The 21,408-nt window shown below is 35.0% G+C and overlaps 2 protein-coding genes across 2 annotated transcripts in view; both read left to right on the top strand.

Moving 5' to 3' along the window:
• Positions 1 to 9,140, top strand: part of LOC128995455 (ABC transporter G family member 20-like) — a 49,529-nt gene extending 40,389 nt beyond the window's left edge. Inside the window, exons 8-16 of the mRNA XM_054420473.1 lie at positions 533 to 660; positions 1,521 to 1,743; positions 2,563 to 2,764; positions 3,413 to 3,585; positions 4,895 to 4,965; positions 5,321 to 5,406; positions 6,727 to 6,903; positions 7,222 to 7,308; positions 7,703 to 9,140. Of these exons, the coding sequence (XP_054276448.1) occupies positions 533 to 660; positions 1,521 to 1,743; positions 2,563 to 2,764; positions 3,413 to 3,585; positions 4,895 to 4,965; positions 5,321 to 5,406; positions 6,727 to 6,903; positions 7,222 to 7,308; positions 7,703 to 7,923 (1,368 nt within the window). The 3' untranslated portion in view covers positions 7,924 to 9,140. The remainder of the gene's footprint in view (positions 1 to 532; positions 661 to 1,520; positions 1,744 to 2,562; positions 2,765 to 3,412; positions 3,586 to 4,894; positions 4,966 to 5,320; positions 5,407 to 6,726; positions 6,904 to 7,221; positions 7,309 to 7,702) is intronic.
• Positions 9,141 to 18,144: 9,004 nt separating this feature from the next.
• On the top strand, positions 18,145 to 21,327 carry LOC128995453 (uncharacterized protein K02A2.6-like). The gene is made up of 3 exons (XM_054420472.1): positions 18,145 to 18,595; positions 19,073 to 19,159; positions 19,715 to 21,327. The coding sequence occupies exons 1-3, from the start codon at positions 18,145 to 18,147 to the stop codon at positions 21,325 to 21,327; spliced, it is 2,151 nt and encodes a 716-aa protein (XP_054276447.1).
• Positions 21,328 to 21,408: the final 81 nt, after the last annotated feature.

Genomic DNA, 21,408 nt, shown 5'->3' with positions numbered 1-21,408 from the left:
TTTTTTGGTAGACCATGAAGGAGGCCATTATTAGAACATAGATTTGTTATATAATTAATCGCTAAAAAAATTAGAAGGATTTCTCACCTTAAATACGCTTTACTTTCTTGTGTCCGAATCAGTTAAATAAACAATTGCCAAATGATAAAAATTGACTATTTTAATATCAAGCTCACCAAATTACAGTGAAAAAAGCATCTTTGTCATGAAAATAAGAAGAAAATAGAAAATAAGAAGGTATGAATAAAAAATAGTTCCATATGTAGGTTCATCTTTTTTGTAAGTTATTTGCAAGAATGTATTGCAGTATGTATCGACATTGACATATTTGCATACAGTATAAATTAAAGCATTTCTTTGGACTTAATTTAAGCAGCAAGAGTGATAAAAAGAGTAATTAATTTTTTTCTGAACCATTCTCTCTAATATTTAACGATTGTAATGCTCAATACTGGTATTATAATAATGCTACATTTGTGAATCTCCAGCTATCGTAGGAGACTTGTTTTGTATTAATTTCTATTGTTTCCAGGAGTTGGCGTATCCAGAAACTGAAAAGAAAATCAAACCAGCTTTGGTCGACTCTTGTCCTTACTGGAAAACTAACCGTTTTGTGGCTCAACTAAACAAAAATTTCCGTTGGATGACAAATCAATTTAGGTGAGTATTGATGAAAATAATATAGTAAATAGTAAATATGAAATGTATAATCAGGTTATCACCTAGCTATGATTGGAATGAAAAAATATTTATTGAATATAATCAATCTTTTACATTATTAATTGTACTAAAGTATACATTGAGGTTTTCCTCTCAATATGAAAAAGTTAATTGTATGTTTATGCATGCATTATTAATTTTAATTATTCGTGTTCATTGTATTGTATAACTCCAACAGTTATCAAGTTATTAACCTAATATTTTCTACTATCTCTCTTTATTTAATATGAGAACACAACTAGGCATATTGAAATCCTAATTCCAAATATGAAAGGCAGATAAATGGAGTAGGATGTGATATGCCTCATGTATCCATTGTTGTAGTCTAAGACCAGCTCCATATTCAGCCGCGGCATTAATTTAAAAGCAAAATATATGATCAAGGATGTTGATGTCCAGTTTCTAATAACCATAAATGCTACCAGCGTTGACTTTTCTCAGTTTTCGATAACTATGGAACATAAAATCGATAAATTTTCCAATATTATTGGAGGTTGTGAACAGGCTTTGACAGAAATTAAGTGAACAAAAGACTACTTTTTGTAGATATCATGCTGAAAAATATCTTAATCTATGGCCTACTCTTCTGCTGAGGTAAGATATATGCATTCACATGAGCTAAGAAAATAGATGTGATGCAAGCCATAGTTATTATTCTTGATCAACTACAATCCACTACAACTGTTTTAACTCTATGCTTTCCATACTTCAAGATATTTTACATCTAGTGTATATCAATATAAACATTCCATTATTTGATTTGATTTGATTTATTCATTGCATCTTGTATGTCATTCCAGTGGTACTCTGTTGTTCCTGGTGCTTCCGGGAATAATTGCGCTAATGTGCCACATGATCCTGAGTCACAATCCCGGAAGATACCGGACTCTGGGCATTGTGTCCCAAGAGTTACCGGATGGTATGGACACGTGTAGTAATCTCACATACACTGGATGCGACAGCTACGATCGACCGTTCACTTGTCTCTTCCTCGACTACTTACACAACGCAACTTTACACACTGTGAGTAATCAAAACCTATGCAATCAGTACCCTTGATAGTGTTCAATTCATTTTGTATTTATTAAGATTGATGATTGTGATTTTTGAAAAGTTAAATAAAGAATGACAGATATAGACATATGATGTAGTTGTGGTGCAGCGTTTCACACTATGAATCACAGGGGAATTGATTGCCCTTTAATGGCTCTTCCTGATGAATGATTTACCCTCTGTTTTACTAAGAAGCTAACGTTATACTATGGCACTATGAGCAGAGCTGGGCGTTACTGGGTTTGAGCCTTTAGAATTAATTAGCTTTTAGATTTTGTTTATATGACACTGATATACCAAGGTGTATACTATTATGGCATTGATGACAATGAAAGAAATCATAGAATAATTTTTTTTTGTCCTAGGGCGCTAGGCTCCAGCTCGGTTTTCCACATTGCTTCAGACTAGACCCAGGGGTTGCAGCATTATCCCTTACGTAAAATTCAGTTGTGATTTGGCAGGATTTAAACCTGGTGTACCGAAGTCCGGTGAATTATTTTAGAGTGAAGATAGATTTTCAACCAAGATCAGCTGGTTTTTTCTAGGGATATTTATCAAAAGCTAGACAAAGACAGCTGTGTCCAATTTCAAACCATAAAAAAATCATCTGACTTTTCTCAGAATAGCACCAAGGGCCGCCATTAGATCCAAGTGTAGTTTACTGGTACCACTAACAAATTACATCAACAATTGCTTGGATACTATATTCCTCAGTAAGGGAAAAGATCATTAGGAGTAACTCAATGTTTTGCTGAGTTGGCTACATGGATATTCTGGTGTATTGCACAGATATTGTACCCCGACTTCGACACAGCGAAGGCTGCTGCTTTGAAGAATGAAAACTGGGGAGTTTTGTCGTTCAGCCGCAACTACACCTCATCTTCTCTGCAGCGGATGAGGACAGACTTGTTCAGCACTCCAAATGACATTGTGGAGTCTAGCTTTATCACTGCTCACATGGACATTGAGCAGTGCACATGGACATTAGTGAGTTCATTGGTTAATGTTGATGTTGATATATTTCTAACAAAATTTTTCTTTTTAAACTTTTGTTGAAATGGTCCAAATGTGTACAGTTCTTGTTACTGTGTAGTGTCAACTCAAGTTTAGATAGTATTGTTTGTAAATAACCAGTGACAAAAGGAAAATATGGGACCAGAATTGAACCTTCACAGATTAATCTAGCTTATAATAAATTTTAAGAGCTCTCTAATCACTCAAAACCCAGTAAATTAAGGGTTATTTTACATTTAAACAATGTTATCTTACAGATCATAGATATACTTCTTGCTGAGACTCACCTAATTTTGAGCTTCTACTTTCTATTCTTCCAAAATTGCTAGACATTGCTTCAAACACCTTTGTAATTTGTTCAATCCGTATCTAATTTTCCGGGCAGACAAAAAGTAACTGTCATTAGGTACTGTATAAGATTGGGATGTAGCTGGGTTTTTTCCTCCCAAACAGAATAAAGGATGAATGTAGAATGAAGTGGATGATCTGTGTGGCTTTTTAAAATCAAGGTCGGATGTTTCTTTAGTCAGGACCGTTTATTAAAAGCTCAATGATCAAGAACAACTTGTTTCAGTTTGGATCCATCAAAAACTTTTGATTTAAGATGACAGATAATGTGATTCAGATCAAATTCTCTACCTCAGGGAGCAGTTCTACAGTGTTTGTGTGTTTGATCCTACAGATATGTGGGTGAGTAGTTTCCTTAGAAAGGAGGTCCTGGAAGATGTGAGTCGCATGATCAAGGGACTGCTACAAGACTGTGATATCGACCCTAAGGTGATGGACATTCCAGTACAGGTACGGAGCCGAGTTAGTCCTTTTTTTAAGAGGTTGGTATCCTCTATTTAACCTTACATTTGCCCATTCAGAAGGGCCTTGAGCTTGTATTTGGAAGAACTTATCAAGCAAAGGAAGGGGTGAGAGAGTATAGTGTGCAAGCCACAAACCCAAGAGCTGGTATAGCGCTACCAATTGAGCCACAAACTCACCTATTTTAATTTGGAAACTTTCGAAACAATCGTCTGACATTATTTTGTCAAGAAACAGTTCTTAAGTTTTTTAACCAATTTATTAATTCATTTGTGGTAGTATAGTACAAGGTATGTTTTTTAACTAAGTACCGTTTTTAAATTTCTCCGTTCCAGCGCTGCGGTTGGAATTTTTGACATTTGTGCTGTGTATGTGCACCTACTTGCAAGCCTGCACCAGAAATTCGGCAACAATCGGCAGTGTTTACAATCGGTTTCGAGCATTCAAAATGGTGTCGCCAATTGAGATTACCGCCGACTGTGAAGTGCATGCTGTAATTAGATTTTTAAATGCTAAAGGGTGTGAAAGCCATTGAAATTCATCGACAGATAAGTGAAGTGTATGGCAAGAACTTTATGAGTGACCGAATGGTACGCAAGTGGGTAAGGGCATTTAAAGACGGCCGCACCAACGTTCATGATGAGCAATTACGTACCAATTCATCAGTTATAATGACAGATGGCCGGCAGCCGCCCAGTGTGTTACCGTACTCATCATGAACGTTGGTGCGGCCGTCTTTAAATGCCCTTACCCACTTGCGTTCACTCACAATGTTCTTACCAAACACTTCACTAAACACTTCAGGCGCAGGCTTGCTATAGATGCACATACTTAGTACAAATGTCAAAAATGCCCATCACAGCGCTGAAACGGAGAAATTTAAAAACGGTACTTACTTAAAAAACATGCCTCGTATTTGTTACACAAAACTTAATACTTAAATTTTTGTGATTTTTTTAAAAGACAACCAACAAACAAGATACCTGTACTACTCATATTCATATTATAATGTAGAATATATAGGCTAATGGTTAAGCATTGCCAGTATTTCTGTACATTTGGAAAACTCAGTAGATCACAAAATTGTAAACAATTCTTGATGCATTCTGTATTGATCACTGATCACATAGAATATATGTTAAAAATAAATAAACGAGGCAGGTGTTTTTATCCTTTCAGAAAGGTGTTTATGATGACGTGTATGACTCTTACATTATTTATTTCTGAATTTTAGTAATACATTTATACAATCCATGGTTTATTTGAAAAATTGAAACAGTTGATATGATTTTTCCAGTTCAAGACACCAATATATGGCACACCAAATCCTACATTTATTGAGTTCTTCATTCCCGGTGTAGTATGCACGTAAGTTTACATAATCATACTGTTTTAAACTCTAGTAAAGTGTTTCAAATTTTGTCAAATGTGTTAACTATGCATATGATAAAAAATATGACACTCTATTGTGAACAAGTTACAAAATTACCTCCAGTTTAAGCTATAAATAAAATCATTGAAAATTGTCAAATGGGATCAGCACTGAACAATTCTTAAAGATATCACAAATAACATCTAAGATCAGGAAAAGTCAATTAGTTTTCTCAGTAAATGTTTTTAAATATTTTGATTTCTACAATAAGAATGCAGTTTTCTATGATTTTAAAATATAAGGTGTGTTTTAGAAGCTCTGTAACTAATTTAAACTATGCAAATGTTACAGATTTGCTTTCTACCTCTCCATCATGTATACCACTGGAGCCATCATGTTTGAGAAGACTGTTGGCCTTGAAAGAAGTATGGTAGCAGGTGAGCACACAAGACATTTTATTTCTTCAAATTAACTTTTAAGCTCAAATATTCCATAATAAGCAAGAATGACATCATAGTCCTAACAAAAACTTTTGCTAATTATTAAGCATAATGCACATTCTGTTATTTTTAAGTCAAAAAAATTAACGAAATATATATGTTGTCCATATAATAATATGAAGAATGTAATACAGGGTGTTCAAAAAAGGTGGGAACATAATTTACGTAGAGATTCCTTGAGTCAAAATAAAGAGAAAATCAACAATAACATATTTCCAAAATCGCTTCATTAATCAGATAGGTATTCGTCATTTTGTATTTTTTACATGAATATTTTTATCTTTGAAATTTTTCAACTCTGGATTTATAAAGCCAGTAATATACAGACGCACTATAAACTGGGCTACACAACAGCAAAGTTATGTGTGTCCATTACTTTAGCTGTAATTTTAGCGAATTTCCCATATAGGGAATAAGCTATTACCGTAGTACTCACGGTAAGACCTGGACCCGGGACCGATTTTTTTTTTCGTTTTGAGGTCCCTAGAGGTCAAAAACACCATCCGTTCAAATTCATATATATATATATATATATATTTATATATATATATGTGTCCGTTAGCGCGATAACTCGAGCAAAAATGATCCGATTTTGATGAAATTTGGTACAAACGTGTAAACCTACGTTTATTCGAACGAGTTCGCGAACCAGCATGATCGGACCATGGGAACGGGGGTTTATGGGGGCTTTTATGGGGTAAAAATGGGTTTTTCCCATTTTTGACCCAAAAAACATAAAATTTTGCAATTTCTTTTGAAACTATTTTGTAGAGCTTAAAAAACAAACAATTTAGTATATTGAAGCGTTATAATGCGCCTAATGGTTACGGAGAAAATTCCAAAAAATTGTAAATTTAAAATTCCCATGTTATTCTTATGGAGAATAAGTAAACTGTTGTAGTTTGCTTGTTTATAAACATATTTGGCCCAAATTTGGAAAATGTTTTTATTTATAACTAACTATTAACATTTTACATAAAAAACACTTTTACCCTCCCTGTTGCAGCAAACCTAAGTATGTTTTAAACTGATTCTATTTAAATAGGGAATAAATGTGATATTTTTAAGGAGACATTTTAGTGTAAATCCATTCAGGGAAATGGAAATTCGCTTAGTCTGCAGGTTTGCTGCGGCGGGGGTATTTTAAACTGCTGTCAAAATCCGCAAAGTTGAGCTTTTATTGTTATATCAGTATAACAGATATTTCTAATAAGCAGTATTTTGCTCCTTGAACCTGATGACACATTGATGTTCTAGGTATGACCAAGATAGAGGTAGTAGCTGCTCACTCAATCGTACAACTTCTGATCGCTGCTTGTCAACAGACGTTAGTGCTGGGAGTGTTTTACTATGTTTACGAGTATGAATGCCGAAGTGGAGTATGGATTATTTTCTTCCTCGTTATGATGCTACAAGTCATGGGGCTCTTCTTTGGTAAGATATCTTTGTAGAAAGACACGATGTAAAGTAAAACTAAAAGCAATACAAAGTACAAAGGTGCAATCAAACTGATTATTGTAATGAAATTCATATAATTTTAAAAATAAAGTATCTTCACATTCACTACCTAGTGACACAAGATCTACAAACAGTGTGTAAGTGTGACGACCGATATGCAATGTGTTTATGATTATTTATATTATAGTAAATTTGTTTATTTCTCTGAAAATGATACAAAAACTATATAGCAAATAGCTAATATTTGGGATTATCTGATATTATTATTGAACTTGCATTACAATTTTGTTCCAGGTTTGTTTTTAGGCCTGGGATTTACAAGTGAACGAGATGCCACAAATGCAGGAGTAGGGGCAGTCAATTTCCTCTTCATGGTGGCAGGTAAAATGTTCAACATCACTGTATGCAAACTTAAAGCGGTAAAAAAATCTAATAAGGTGTATTTTAAGATGTTTTAGCCGATGATTAGCGACAAGAAAGCGTGATCATACATATGATTTTGCACCAAGATTTAGAGCTCGAGCTACTAATTAAGACTACTTAATTGGAAGGAAGTAGTTTTAATCCATGACTGGTAAATTCCAACAAATCAAAATTATCAAAACATTGAGACAGCAATGCGCACTTGGTTCCTTTATCTAAGTTGAATATCAGTGTTAGGTGGAACAAAAAATCTACAGACGTTTTCAGGGTCTAACTGACAAGATTCTAATTACTAGAGGAGCACTATTACCACCACGCAGCCTTTACATTCTCACACCTTCTGTTTCCGCAGGGATGACATGGCCAGTAGAAGGAATGCACGCAGCACTACGCAGCGTCATCTGGATGTTTCCTGTGCAGCCCGCAGTAGAAGCATATCGTGGTCTAGTCATGCGAGGCTGGCCTGTCACACACCCTGTCATATACAAAGGCTTCCTCTCTACGTCAGTGTGGACAGCCATCTTCATCATCGCTACCATCGCTGTCACCCGTCGCAACAAAACTAGTCTCTAACAGTTGACAAGCAAACACTCATTTAGCTTTGGAACATTGTGTGTGCCCTTGAAATGCTATGGTTGAATCTTTTGTGATTACATGGCTGTCTTATTTATCTAGATCGCGGTAAAAATGATAGAAATTGTTTAAAAAAAAATACTTTACTCGTTACTCAACCTCGTAATCCTGTGCAACCGGTTATAGATAACTGCATGATCACAAGGCGAAGTAAGGTATTGTAACCGTTTATCAGGTTAAATTCCTGTTCTGATTAAATTTGAATTATAAGCAATGATGCCTCAATTTGTCTTTTACTCTAAATGTAAGAAATAACTTGGTTGTTGAGAGATAACTTAAACAACAATCACTTTAGAAATCTCTATTTCCATGCCATATAGAAATAGAACCCATTGGAACAACATTTTCAACTTGTTTGCTGTTCTAAAATGCACAATACTACAGTTGGTCATAGCTCTTTAACTTGTTAACTGAGAACTACTGACCATTTTTTTGATAATGTGACTCAAGTGCTAAATGATTTATATTTATCAGGGATGCTTTGTATTTTTTTATGTATTGTGAACAAAACATGTTATTTTTCACTAGTTGTCATTTTGCTCAAATTTATATTAGTAGGTACAGTAAAAAGATTATTTGCTCTTAATTATTTATTAGAAATAGAAATAGTAGAGTCTTTAAGACATATACAAGCATTTTATCAAAGACTAGTTTCCCTAGTATGGGATTTTATGCTTCATTTCCCTGTGTACAGTTTATTTTATTTATCTCATGCAGTATCATTCACTCATTCAGTTTAAAAGCTGCCACTCATTTCATCAATGTTGTTATTGTTATGATGGAACGGAACTTTTGTCTATAAACAAACTTTAAGCTTTATTCCTTAGTAATTGTTTCAATTTGTTTATGTAAAATATAGATAGAGCTATTACATTATATACAAGATCAAAAATATATTTTAATTTGATAAGCAAAACTAAAACTAGTGATTGTATTTTTATCAAGTATTTATAAAAGAAAAATATAACAGAAACAATATAATACTTGTGTATAATTACTCGTGAAACTATTTGAGCAACAAATTTGTCATAATTCCATGCTGTTGTGACCAAATATGTTATATTTTCCCATTAATATTAATATTGTTAATAGTAGTGGTGATCCAATATTGTGATAGTACTGTAAAATATCTAAATAAACTTATTTTTAAAAACTAATCTTGATTTTATTTCATCCTTTAGCAGGCCCGGTCTGGCTCCATTGGAGGCCCTCGGATAGATGTTGATTTAAGACCCCCAGCCAGAAATAAAACAAGGACCATGGGGTGCTCTCACGGCAACAATTAGTTAGCATATATGTTTGCTGCATGCCGCAGGTGCATAAAAGGGGCCTAAGGTGGTTTTAAATGATTAAAAGTTTTTGATAATTTTGATTAAATTAATAATTGCTAAATTTCCATAAATTAAAATCTTTGTATTTATAAATTTAATTCCAAGGTATCAATCTATTTAAATTTGATATAAAATTTGCTCGTATTTCTATTCACCTCTACAGCTGCCATAAAATTTAAAAGGCCTATTCTTAAAATTGTTTTAAATCTCCAATTTAAAAATAAGAGCAAAACCTAGTTCTTGGAGTTTTTGCCATACATGGTAAAAAAGCATATAACGTACCACTTTTGAATTTTGAATACATCTATGAATGGACCACATTTACTGTTTATCACACACTTTACTCCATAGTTGTACTTCAGCAACAAAGACAAACAGAAATAATCAAATGTATTTTAATTTAAACGTTGTAAGGCTTACAAAAAACTTCTGATGATTTCCGCCTGCCTGTTTGCGACTTCTCATTGTTAGCAGAATCGGAACTGAAACCAGCTAACCTGCTAACCATAAGTTCAAACAGTTTGACTTTAATTTGTTTTATTTTGAAATATTTCCTATCCATTTTTATTTTACTTGCGCCACTTGGGTGCACACGTTTCATTTTATAAACTGAACGATTCATGTGTTAGTAATCTTTCAAACAATACGTCATAACCCACTACGTAGGAATGACTGGAAACAGTCGTCGGTGATTAAACTAGTCGTAACACCATACTCGACCTTTTGGTGTTGAGATGAGGCTGACTGGTCGAATAAAATCAGTTGTAGATAAACTGACGGATAGGAATTGGGAACAGTTTTTAGGGATGATACATAAAATGTAATTGCATTTATTTTTGTTGTTTAAAAAAATATAAAATTGCCAAGACACTGGGTTTTATATAGGCTACTGATGATTTAGATTTTAATGCCTGTAGTAAAATCTGTTTTAAAAACCAGGTAACAAATAAATAGTAATATTTGTTATACTGAGTTAGAGACATTAGTCCTACTGAATAATTTAAATCTTGCAGTCATGTAATAAACTAAAATTTTTTAATTAATTGTAAATGTTGTCATTCTATTACGTTTTATACCAAAGTAATAAAATATAAATGCAAATGACAACAAACAATAGGAATCAAGCGGGAAAACTCCAATGTTTAAAGTAAAATTATATTCGATAATGTTTCTTTGCAATGACTGAAACCACTGCACCGATTGAACGCCACCAGTTGTTGTTGTAGTGGAATTCTCTCGGTTTTTCATTCGACTGAAAAAAACCACTGGTTTTAAAAACAACCGATTGACAAATTGACTAGTCGATAGTTTTTTTCCAGTCGGTTGTCCCATCACTATACTAGTACAAGCGCTAAGCTGTCTGCTTGAGTACAGACACCAGACAGGCAAACACCAGACAGGTGTTTCTTAAGGGCGCAGACGCGCCGACACGGCAATGTCTCGTCACTACTGCGGAGCGCTGGGCACTGAGCTGATTCGAACGGTGCGTTGCAGTGAGATCGGTGACTATCCTCTAGTACCGAGTGACTATCACTGTACTTAGGGGCTACCCATTCAATAAAAAAAGAGTATTGTTTATTAAAAATTGTTATTGCAAGACTACGTCGCTGTGAAACAGTTAAACAAAATATTTTTTTATTATAACTAAATTTTTTTTAATTGATTTTTTGGCTTTTGGAGGCCCCCTTGAACCGGAGGCCCTCGGGGATCGCCGACCAGCCGCCCTGGCCAGACCGGGCCTGTCCTTTAGTCAGTTCACCAGATTTACTTTTAAATCAATCTTAACAATCATAGCTCATAATAATTACGATGACAAATAAAATACCACCACAGGTTACAGGATAGGCAAGGTTTTGTCACAGGCTGGGGGTGGATCTGGTCACAGGCCAGTGCATAGTTTTGTTCACAGGCTAGGCAAGGTTTTGGTCACAGGTTGGCTGGGGGTGGATCTGGTCACAGGCCAGTGCATAGTTTTGTTCACAGGCTAGGCAAGGTTTTGGTCACAGGTTGGCTGGGGGTGGATCTGGTCACAGGCCAGTGCATAGTTTTGTTCACAGGCTAGGCAAGGTTTTGGTCACAGGTTGGCTGGGGGTGGATCTGGTCACAGGCCAGTGCATAGTTTTGTTCACAGGCTAGACGAGGTTCTGGTCACAGGCTGTGTGTTTACTAGATGCTAGTTTACTCAAACCCAAGTATGGATTGTAATCTAAAATTATGAATTCAAAATATATGAAAAAGCAAATGGTGTGAACATTACTTCTCTTGAATTGGCAAACATTTACAACTATCTCTTTGTTAAAAAAAAGAAAAAAACTTTTAGTTTTTAATGTGTATGCCCTAATCTAAAATTTCAAAGCTGTCTGTTCTAGGTCCCGACCTAGTGGAACCCAGGTGGAGTGACGCTTAAACAAGTAGCCGGAAACCCTGGTTAGGATTGAGGGGCAACCCTCTTTCCGAAGGGTCTGCTTCGGCAGCCGGTGAGCCTGATGACCTTAAGTCATCCGCCCATGATGTGCAAAAGGTTGATGCGTAAGCTTCGGCCTACATCATGGGGCCCGGGTAAGTCTCACGATAGGTACCGGGTATGTAGTCAGGGGGCTTCGGCTCTAATGACAAATATTGAAATTGAAATTGTCTGTTCTAGGGCAAAAAGAAATGCAAACACCTCTTTTATAGAGAAAGCAGACAATAAAAGCAAGGCAGTTTGGTCAGTTGTTAATGGGGAATTAGGTTTAATGGCAACTCAAGAAAATAGCTTTTCAGACATTGTTTTCCAAAATAAGTGTTTAAAAGATGGTAATAAAATAGCTGATACTTTTAACAATAAATTTACTGATATTTGTTTAGAGAATGAGATTTTACCATCAAGGGAAATGGCAGTTAGATTTGCAATGAAAAAAAAATGAGTGGAGTCAAAGTTTACCAGTTTTTCACTTCAGTCCAGTAGAGGAAAATCATGTTAATAAAATAATCAAATCATTGAAGAACAAGCGATCTTCAGGATGGGATGAGGTTCCTTTGTTTTTATTGAAAAGGGTTGCCAATCAAGTTTCAAAACCATTAACAAATATTATAAATCAGTCACTCATTTCTGGAACATTACCTTACCAAATTAAATATGCAGAAATAAAACCACTGTTTAAAAAAGGAAGTAAATTGGATATTGACAATTATCGGCCGGTGTCACTGCTTCCTACATTTTCAAAGGTTTTTGAAAAAATAGCTAATAAACAAATCTTATCATTTTTTGAAGACAATAATTTATTTATCAAGGAACAATATGGATTTAGAGAAAATAAGAGCACAGTTTTAGCCATAGCAGATTTAATCAGATGTGTATCGGAGGGCTTGGATGGATCGCAGACCACAGCTGGTGTTTTCTGCGATCTATCCAAGGCTTTTGACTGTGTGGTACATGATATTCTTCTTGATAAGTTAAAAGTTTACAACTTTGCTTCTTCCGCATTATCTTGGGTTAAGTGTTACCTATCTGGTAGACACCACAGAACTGTTATTAAAAAAAATGATATGGTTTTTAAATCTGAGTGGAGGAAAGGAACACGGGGCGTGCCCCAGGGCTCAATTCTTGGTCCTATTCTGTTTTTAATCTATATAAACGATTTAGCACAAAATTTTGATTTCAAAATTGTTCTGTATGCAGATGATGCTACAGCCATTCTTAAATCAAACAACATTTTAGATTTACAGCAAATTATTCAGAATTCCCTCACAGATTTGCAAGTGTGGTTCAAGGCCAATGGTCTTAAATTAAATAGTAGCAAAACTAATGTAATCAATTTTAGCACTACGCAAAGACAGGAACAAAATCTTAATAAAATAATATTAAATGATGATCACCTTCCTATTGTAAAGTCAACAAAGTTCTTGGGTCTCGAGGTTGATGAAAAACTAAACTGGAAAACATATATTGATATTTTGCTCAAAAAATTGAATTCTCTTTGTTTCAAATGTTTGTTCAGCAAAAAAATACTGACTTACAGACGAGATTGATTGTATATCATGCATTGTTCGCTTCATCAATGCAGTATGGTGTTGAACTTTGGGGAGGTAGTTCGGGTATGGGGTCTGTTTTTAAATTACAAAAAAAATATCTTAGAATCATGACAAATTCTAAACCTTGAACATCCTGTAAATCTATTTTTAGGGAACTCAAAATGTTAACACTACCATCTATGTACATTAGTAAATGTCTGTTTTATGTCAAATCTAATTTTAATATGTTGATGGAAGATCAACATATTCACAATTATCAGACTAGGAATAGAAATGATTTCCAGTTTCCTATTCATAGATTAAGTTCCTTTGAAAAGTTGCCTCAGTATTTTGGGAAAAAATTATATAATAAGCTACCAAACAGGATAAAGAATATTGATAATGATCTTAAGTTTAAGAAAGAAGTTCAGTCTCTGCTGCTAAACAAAGTATACTATTGTATAAATGATTTTTTATATGACACTTTGTAATATTATGTAAATATGTTAATGTATATAAAATTAAGGCATTCGATTAAGTTTTTCAAGTAAGCCGAATAATTGTATCATGTATATATTTTGCTTTTAGTTTTTAAGATGTTGACATGTCACCTGTTTTACCAGCTGTGCTGGGGAGGAAAATGTATTGTGACGAATAAAGAATCTGAATCTGAATCCAAACACATGTTAAGTACATATTAAAATTATAAACTTAATGTATTAAAAAAATAAAGAAATGTAAACATGATAGTTTTTCCAGCAAAATCCGTCAATAAAATCATTCACATTAGCTATACTTAATCAATGAAATATCAAACTATAAAAATAATTAAACCTGTAACATGGTTCTACAGAATATTATATTTTTCTGGTTCTGTTAACGGTAAATTTCAATGAGTTTTAATGAAATATTCTTGGGTATAATATTCTAAAATCACTTTACCTTTACGGAAACATATTAGATATCCTTGACGTACCAGATTTTTTAGAATCAAAGTAATCTACATAAACATAATTTGTAAATAGTTTCTTCTAGTTTTATGTTTTATTCAGTCAGTTATCATTTGTAATAAGATGGTTTACATTTTCACATTTGCAACGATCAAGTTTCAGTAGAAGAAATAAAATTAACACGGCAACTTTGAGGGCCATTGGGGTAAAGCTTTTACCATACATTGAGTTCATTAAGTGTTAGCAGTTAGCACAACTTCAAAATTATTTTATTCAAATTTAATTCATCCAAATTAATTTTGTAAATATAAATATACTAGCTGGCCCGACAGACGTCGTCCTGTCCTATTGTGGTTTTATGTCACATGCTCGTTCATTTTCAAGATGAGCTCGTTCGCATGGCTCAATCACGTCCTGGTTGAAGTTCGTTCGCTACGCTCACTCACCTTTAGGTTGGAGCTCGTTCGCTGCGCTCACTTGCCTTCAAGTTAGCTCGTTCGCTACGCTAACTCGCCTCCAGGTTGAAGTTCGTTCGCTACGCTCACTCACCTTTTGGTTGCAAATTAACTGTTCTCAGTTCTCATAAATTAAAAATATAGTGCTGCACCCTGTTGGTAAACCTATTAACTTTTTAATGCTATTGAACATCACAGAATCAAATTGTTTAGTTGCACCAGCTGTTAAGATTCTTTAATTCCATTTAAATATGAGTACTCATAAGGTTAACATGGGAAACTCCAGAGCCACTGGGGCGGAGCCCTATTGACCGGATCTGCACCAAACTTCACACAAACCATCCTTGAATAATGCTTAATAATGCCTGAAAGTTTCATTACAATCTGTCGAGCGGTTTTGGAGTCCATAAAGGACAAACATACAAATATACAAACATACATTGGATTTTATATACATAGATGTAAAAAAAAACTTCATTTAAAATGAGTACTTAGGTTTGCTGCTACAGGGAAGGTGTGTTTTTTTTATTGAGATGTTGATAGCATAGGATAAAATAAAAAAAATTGTGAAATTTCATTAAAAATATTAAGATATAATTTATTTTTAATTTATTCGCCATAAGAATTACGTAGATATTTTTGATTTAGGACTTTTTTTTGAATTTTCTCCGTAACTGTTAGGCATACAACCACACTTTGGTATACTAAATTATTTCTTTTTTTAGGGTCTAGAAAACCCCAATCTTACCCCATAAAACCCTCCATAAACCCCATTCCTATCATGCTGGTTCGCAGACTCATTTGAATAGACTTTGGTTTAAATTTAAACGTTTGTACCAAATTCCATTAAAATCAGATAATTTTTCGTGAGTTATTGCACAAACAGACACATATAAAAATAAGTACCTATATGACAAATATGTATGAATATGAATTTTAAAGGATGGTGTTTTTAGCCTCTGGGGACCTCAAAACCAAAAAGTAAATTGGTCCCAGGTCCAGGTCTTACCATGAGACCTAAGGTAATAGCTTATTCCCTATATGGGAAATTTGAAATTTGCTAAAAAGTTATACCATTGACACACCTTGTCTGTGGTTATACTTATGAATTAATAGAGGTATAAATGACATCAAGAAAGAGTGGATTGAATATCTTTTATTCACAGTCTTAGAAGTACCACACACTTAAGGTCCACTTACGGCCACTCTTGACTTTCAATGACACTCGGAATCAATAGAAAAATACATTTCTCAAGTTAATAACGACAATAATTTCATTACCTAAACATATTTCTGACACCTAAATATTGCATGACACGAATCTTAAAATAGTCAAGAAGTATACGTATAATTAAGTCACAAATGCTTGTAAACAAGAAAATTCTACATCAATGGTGTTAAACCTCTTTTTACAACTATCAAGAACTATTGAACAAGAAAATTACAATAAATCTTTGTTGATAAGTGATGTTTGGATTGTTTTTGTTAAAGCTAATTCTGACAAAGTAAACTATAGCATCTATTGAGTTGTATTAATTGTAAGGAAAATTTAGTATTTTATCGTAGACAATTATCAGCAATGGTGGTAAAATGGAACAACAGTATTATATATTTTTAGGGGGAAAATATTAACCCTAACAAGTGCACATTTTACTCTCTTGCTATACTCACAGTTCATACAGAAGTGCAGTCAATCCTCTCCAGTTCTTGGTCTTCAGCCTTTGACCTTTGAGCTTTAGCATGTATTCCTGTTTCTTTCTTAGTAAGCATTAAGCATTGAATATAACTTGCAGTGACTTCGTATTGATAATTATTATTCATGATTTAATATACAACACTCCTTTCCTTTAAGAGAGTAAAATGTGCACTTGTTAGGGTTAATATTTTCCCCCTAAAAATATATAATAATTTGGCGACGAGCTTGTGGAAGTCTTTAATATTAGTTTAAAAGTTATTAAAACAGTGTTTTCTAGTACAAATTCTACAAATAAAAGTGAAATATTAGTAAAATCTGCATCAAGAGGAGACAAGTCACATGTTCAGTTTTCACAAAAAGTTACAAGTCAACTATTGCAAGTTTATAAGTTGATTAAATTTTAAAGCTGAGTTTTTATTGATATCTGGAAAAAGGAATATTTTATTTCAAAAACACACAAAGGCAAGGTATTTATGTAAAATATAGGACTTGTCATCAATTTTCATGTTAGTACAGAACTTTGCAGGACCTGTTCAGACAAAGCATTTTGCAGGAAATCCCAAGTGGAAATATTATAAATTTGGAAAATCATTTGCAACTTTTTGTAACTTTTAAAGCAAATGGATCTACTTCAGTAATATATAATCTTCTTAAAGGTTAAAAGTAAAATTAAATCAGTCAAATGCAATGAAATGGACTTATGTTTCTTGGAATAGGCCTAGGCTAGTCCTGACTTTGGAAAGTTTTTTACTGTACTGTTCATGCCTAAAACAAACATTTGCCATAGCAAAATGTCAGTTACTGGTAAATTCTCTGAATTTAATGAAGAAGTGGAAGATCTTAGTAATTATTTGGAAAGATTTGAGTTGTACATAAAAGCTAATTCTGTGAAGGAAACAGAAAAAGTTCCATTATTCCTTACTGTTATAGGGCCTAAAGTTTTTGGAGTTTTGAAAAACTTATTGCTTCCCAAAAAGCTTGCTGATGAAACTTATGACAATTTAATTAAGGCTTTAAAGGGCCATTTCACACCAGAAAAGTCAATTATTTCTGAAAGGTGTAAATTTCACAAAAGGTTCCAAAAAGATGGGGAAACGTTAGCTCAGTACTCAGTGGAGATTAAACATTTAGCTGCTTCTTGTGATTTTGGTAATTTCTTAAACGATGCCATGAGGGACCGCTTTGTTAGTGGGATTAAAAACGAGGATATTCAACAACGGTTGATGACAGAGACCGATTCAAATTTTTCGCAACTCTTTGAACTTGCTTGTAGGCTAGAGGCTGCAAGGAAGGAAGTCAAAGGATTTCATTCACAGGGAGAAGTGGGTGAAATAGATTTTGTAAAATCGTACAGACACAGTTCTAAGCCTAGTGGGGGTAAAAACAATTTCCAAAAGCCAAAACTAGGTTATGTCAAAGGTAATAACCTCATGGAAAATAAGAAAGACTATAAATGCTACAGGTGTGGCAAAACTGGTCATAATTGTAATATGTGTTTCTTCAAAGGAGCACGATGTCACTCTTGTGGTAAAATAGGCCATTTGTCGAGTGTTTGTAAGCAAAAACATGGAAAGCCTAAACCTACTAGTAATAGGTCAAGAGTAAATTTTGTAACTGATAGTCCAGATGAAGATGTAAATACTTGCTATGATTTACAGTGTGTTTCTTTGATAAATGAAGTTTCTTTTGATAACAATTATCGAACCACCTTGATGGTCGAAGACAAACCATTGGATATGGTTATTGACACCGGTGCTATTATGACTGTTTTACCTAAACATATTTATGATGATAAATTTAGTCATATAAATTTAAGGCCTACTGAGTTGCAGCTGAAGTCGTACACTGGACACCCATTGGATGTTTTGGGAGAGTTCAAAGCCGCAGTTTCGCACGAAGGAAAGGACTACCATCTACCTGTAGTGGTTGTAGGAATCACCGATCATCGACAGCCAGCACTGTTGGGACGTAATTGGCTACATCAGTTGAAGTTGGACTGGAACAGGATATTACAGGTTGGATCTGGAAATAATGCAGGCAAGTCTAGCCATAATGTTTCTACTTCTACCGCTTCTGTAGAAAATGACTTGAAAAGTAAATTTATGGATGTTTTTGAAGGGCAAATGGGTCTAATTAAAGGTATCACAACGGAGATTGCTGTAGATGAAGAGGCGACTCCAATTTTTTGTAAGGCTAGACCTGTTCCATATGCTTTAAGAGAATCAGTCGAGAAAGAACTTGATAATCTTGTTAAATCTGATGTTATTTATCCAGTCAAAGATAGCCAGTGGAGTACACCCTTGGTTTGTGTTTTAAAACCTGACGGAAAATCAGTGCCACTGTGTGGGGATTTCAAAGTAACCTTAAACCGAGTCTTGAAAAATTCGGAGCATTATCCACTCCCTACATCAGAAGATATTTTCACAAAACTTTCAGGTGGGAAAATATTTTCAAAAATTGATTTGACTTCAGCCTATTTGCAGTTAGGTGTAGGCGAAAAATCGCAACCATTCTTAACGGTAAACACCCACAAAGGTCTTTTCAGGTACAAAAGACTACCCTTTGGGATTACGAGTGCACCTTTTCAGTTCCAAGCGGTCATGGACCGGATCCTAAAAGGATTAAATAGTACATACTGTTTTCTGGATGATATTTTGATTGTAGGCCACAACATGCAAGATGCAGTAAACAAAACCGAAGCTCTTCTAGTGCGACTTAAAGAATTCGGTATCAAGGCTAACTACCAGAAAAGTGAGTTCCTTAAACCCAGTTTGAATTTCCTTGGACATAGGATTGATGAGTTCGGAATACACCCTACCGATAAACTAGTTAAAGCTATTTTGGATGCACCCGAACCTACCGATGTTACCCAGCTAAGAGCCTATCTAGGCCTATTGAATTTTTATGGGCGTTTTCTCCCTAACCTATCCACGGTGTTATACCCATTGCATCAGTTGCTTCATAAAGCCAAACCCTGGCAATGGAATTCAGAATGTTCAAAAGCTTTTAATGAGAGTAAACTGCTTTTAACTCAAAGTAATGTTTTGGTACCTTATGATCCAAAGTTGAAAATCCAAGTGACATGCGATGCAAGCCCTTATGGGATCGCCAGTGTTATGTCTCACACTATGCCGGACGGATCTGTCCGACCAGTTGCGTATGCTTCTCGAAGTCTTACAAAATCCGAAATGAACTATGCTCAGTTAGATAAAGAAGCCCTTGCTATCATATTCGGAGTAAAGAAATTTCACAAATATATTTTTGGTCGATCATTCACATTGATTACGGATCATGCCCCTTTAACAGCACTCCTAGGAGAGAAAAAGGGTATCCCAGTTCTTGCAGCTGCCCGCATGCAACGTTGGGCAATAATTTTGTCTGCGTATGACTACCACATCATATATCGAAAAGGTTCTGAAATTGTAGAAGCTGACGCTCTTTCACGTCTTCCTAAGAAACTCGACCCAAACTCTGAAGATATTTCAGTTATTCAGTTTTTTGCTCCATTTCCAGAACTACCTCTCACAGCAAAAGAAATAAGTCTTGCAACCCGAAGAGATCCGTTGTTTTCTAAAGTCTTAGATTTGACACTTCAAGGCTGGCCTACACATTTAGATAAGGATGAGCCATTAAGAGCTTTCTTTCTGAGAAAGAACGAACTTTCAGTTGAAAATGGTTGTATTCTTTGGGGAAATCGAGTCCTCATTCCTACTAAATTTCAAAAACACCTCTTAGACATGTTACATGAAGAACATCCTGGTGTTTGCAAAATGAAAGCTTTGGCCAGAAGTTTTGTGTGGTGGCCTAAAATTGATGACCAAATTGAAAATGTTGTTAACACTTGTGAGATTTGTCAAATGACCCGTAAATCTGCCCCTAAGCTGCCTCTACAGCCGTGGCAGTGGCCTTCAAAGAAATGGCAGCGTGTGCACCTAGATTTCGCTCAGAAGGATGGTGTTTATTTTCTGATACTAGTGGACAGTTTCTCTAAATGGGTCGAAGTATACCAAATGAATGGTACCAACGCCTCAAAAACTATTGAAAAATTACGTACATGCTTTGCCGCATATGGAGTTCCGGAGAACATCATCACAGACGGAGGACCGCCTTTTAGGTCAGAAGAATTTGAAAGTTTTTTGAGATTCAATGGAATAAATCACATTTTCTCCCCTCCATATCATCCGGCGAGTAACGGCCAAGCAGAGTCTATGGTGGGTACTTTTAAAACATCTCTCTTAAAGCAAGTACTCCAAGACAACCTCAAGGGCCAAAATCGGACTTTGCAGCACAAACTGGATTGTTTCATGTTCGCTTACCGAAACACACCTCACTCAATCACTGGTAGAACACCTTCGGAACTATTTTTGGGTTTTCAGCCTAGAACCAGATTCACTCTGCTAAAACCAGATTTCAAAAGCAACATGGAGAGCAAGCAACAGAAAATAAAAGAATCCAGTGACCAACATAGAGGAAAATGGAGGTCGTTCACACTAGGACAGGAAGTCTGGGTCAAAAGTATCCGTAACGAAGAAACAAGATGGATGCCGGGAGTTATTATCAAGTGTATCAGTCCTGTGACTTACATTGTTAGCGTAAGGGGACAGAAACGGTTTGTACATGCCGATCATTTGAAAGAGTTGGAAGGTGAATTGCCCATTATGAGAAGAGAAGAACCAGAAATCACTCCTCCACGACCCTTACCAGTGCTATCACCAAGCAAAAGTCTGGTCGAACCTCCTATACATGTTGATCAATCACAGAGTCCCACGAGATCACCACCACCTCGGAAATCTTTACCACCTCAGAAATCTCCATCACCTCGGAAATCTCCATTACCTAAAGGAAGTATAACTCACGAACAAGAACCCCTGCGGAGGTCCAAAAGGATGATAACGGCCCCGCAGAAACTTAATCTTTAGTAGACAAGAGAACAAGTTCGCAGCAAGATTAAGTTAATTTTATTTTACATTTGACAAACAATGAATTTTATGTTGAAATGA

This window comes from Macrosteles quadrilineatus, unplaced genomic scaffold (genome assembly GCF_028750875.1).
Source record: "Macrosteles quadrilineatus isolate MER2022 unplaced genomic scaffold, UCM_ALF_1.0 Scaffold_5__1_contigs__length_97177068, whole genome shotgun sequence".
NCBI classification, from domain to species: Eukaryota; Metazoa; Arthropoda; class Insecta; order Hemiptera; family Cicadellidae; genus Macrosteles; species Macrosteles quadrilineatus.
This window is presented reverse-complemented; position numbering and strand designations above follow the sequence as displayed.

What these genes read in the sequence shown, in the direction of transcription:
- LOC128995453 (XM_054420472.1), top strand. Translation starts at nt 18,145, where the DNA reads ATGGTTATTGACACCGGTGCTATTATGACTGTTTTACCTAAACATATT. An exon ending in AGAGGCGACTCCAATTTTTT is followed by an intron (nt 18,596 to 19,072) that starts GTAAGGCTAGAC and finishes TTTTGATTGTAG; the next exon opens with GCCACAACATGCAAGATGCA. An exon ending in CAAGGCTAACTACCAGAAAA is followed by an intron (nt 19,160 to 19,714) that starts GTGAGTTCCTTA and finishes CCCCTTTAACAG; the next exon opens with CACTCCTAGGAGAGAAAAAG.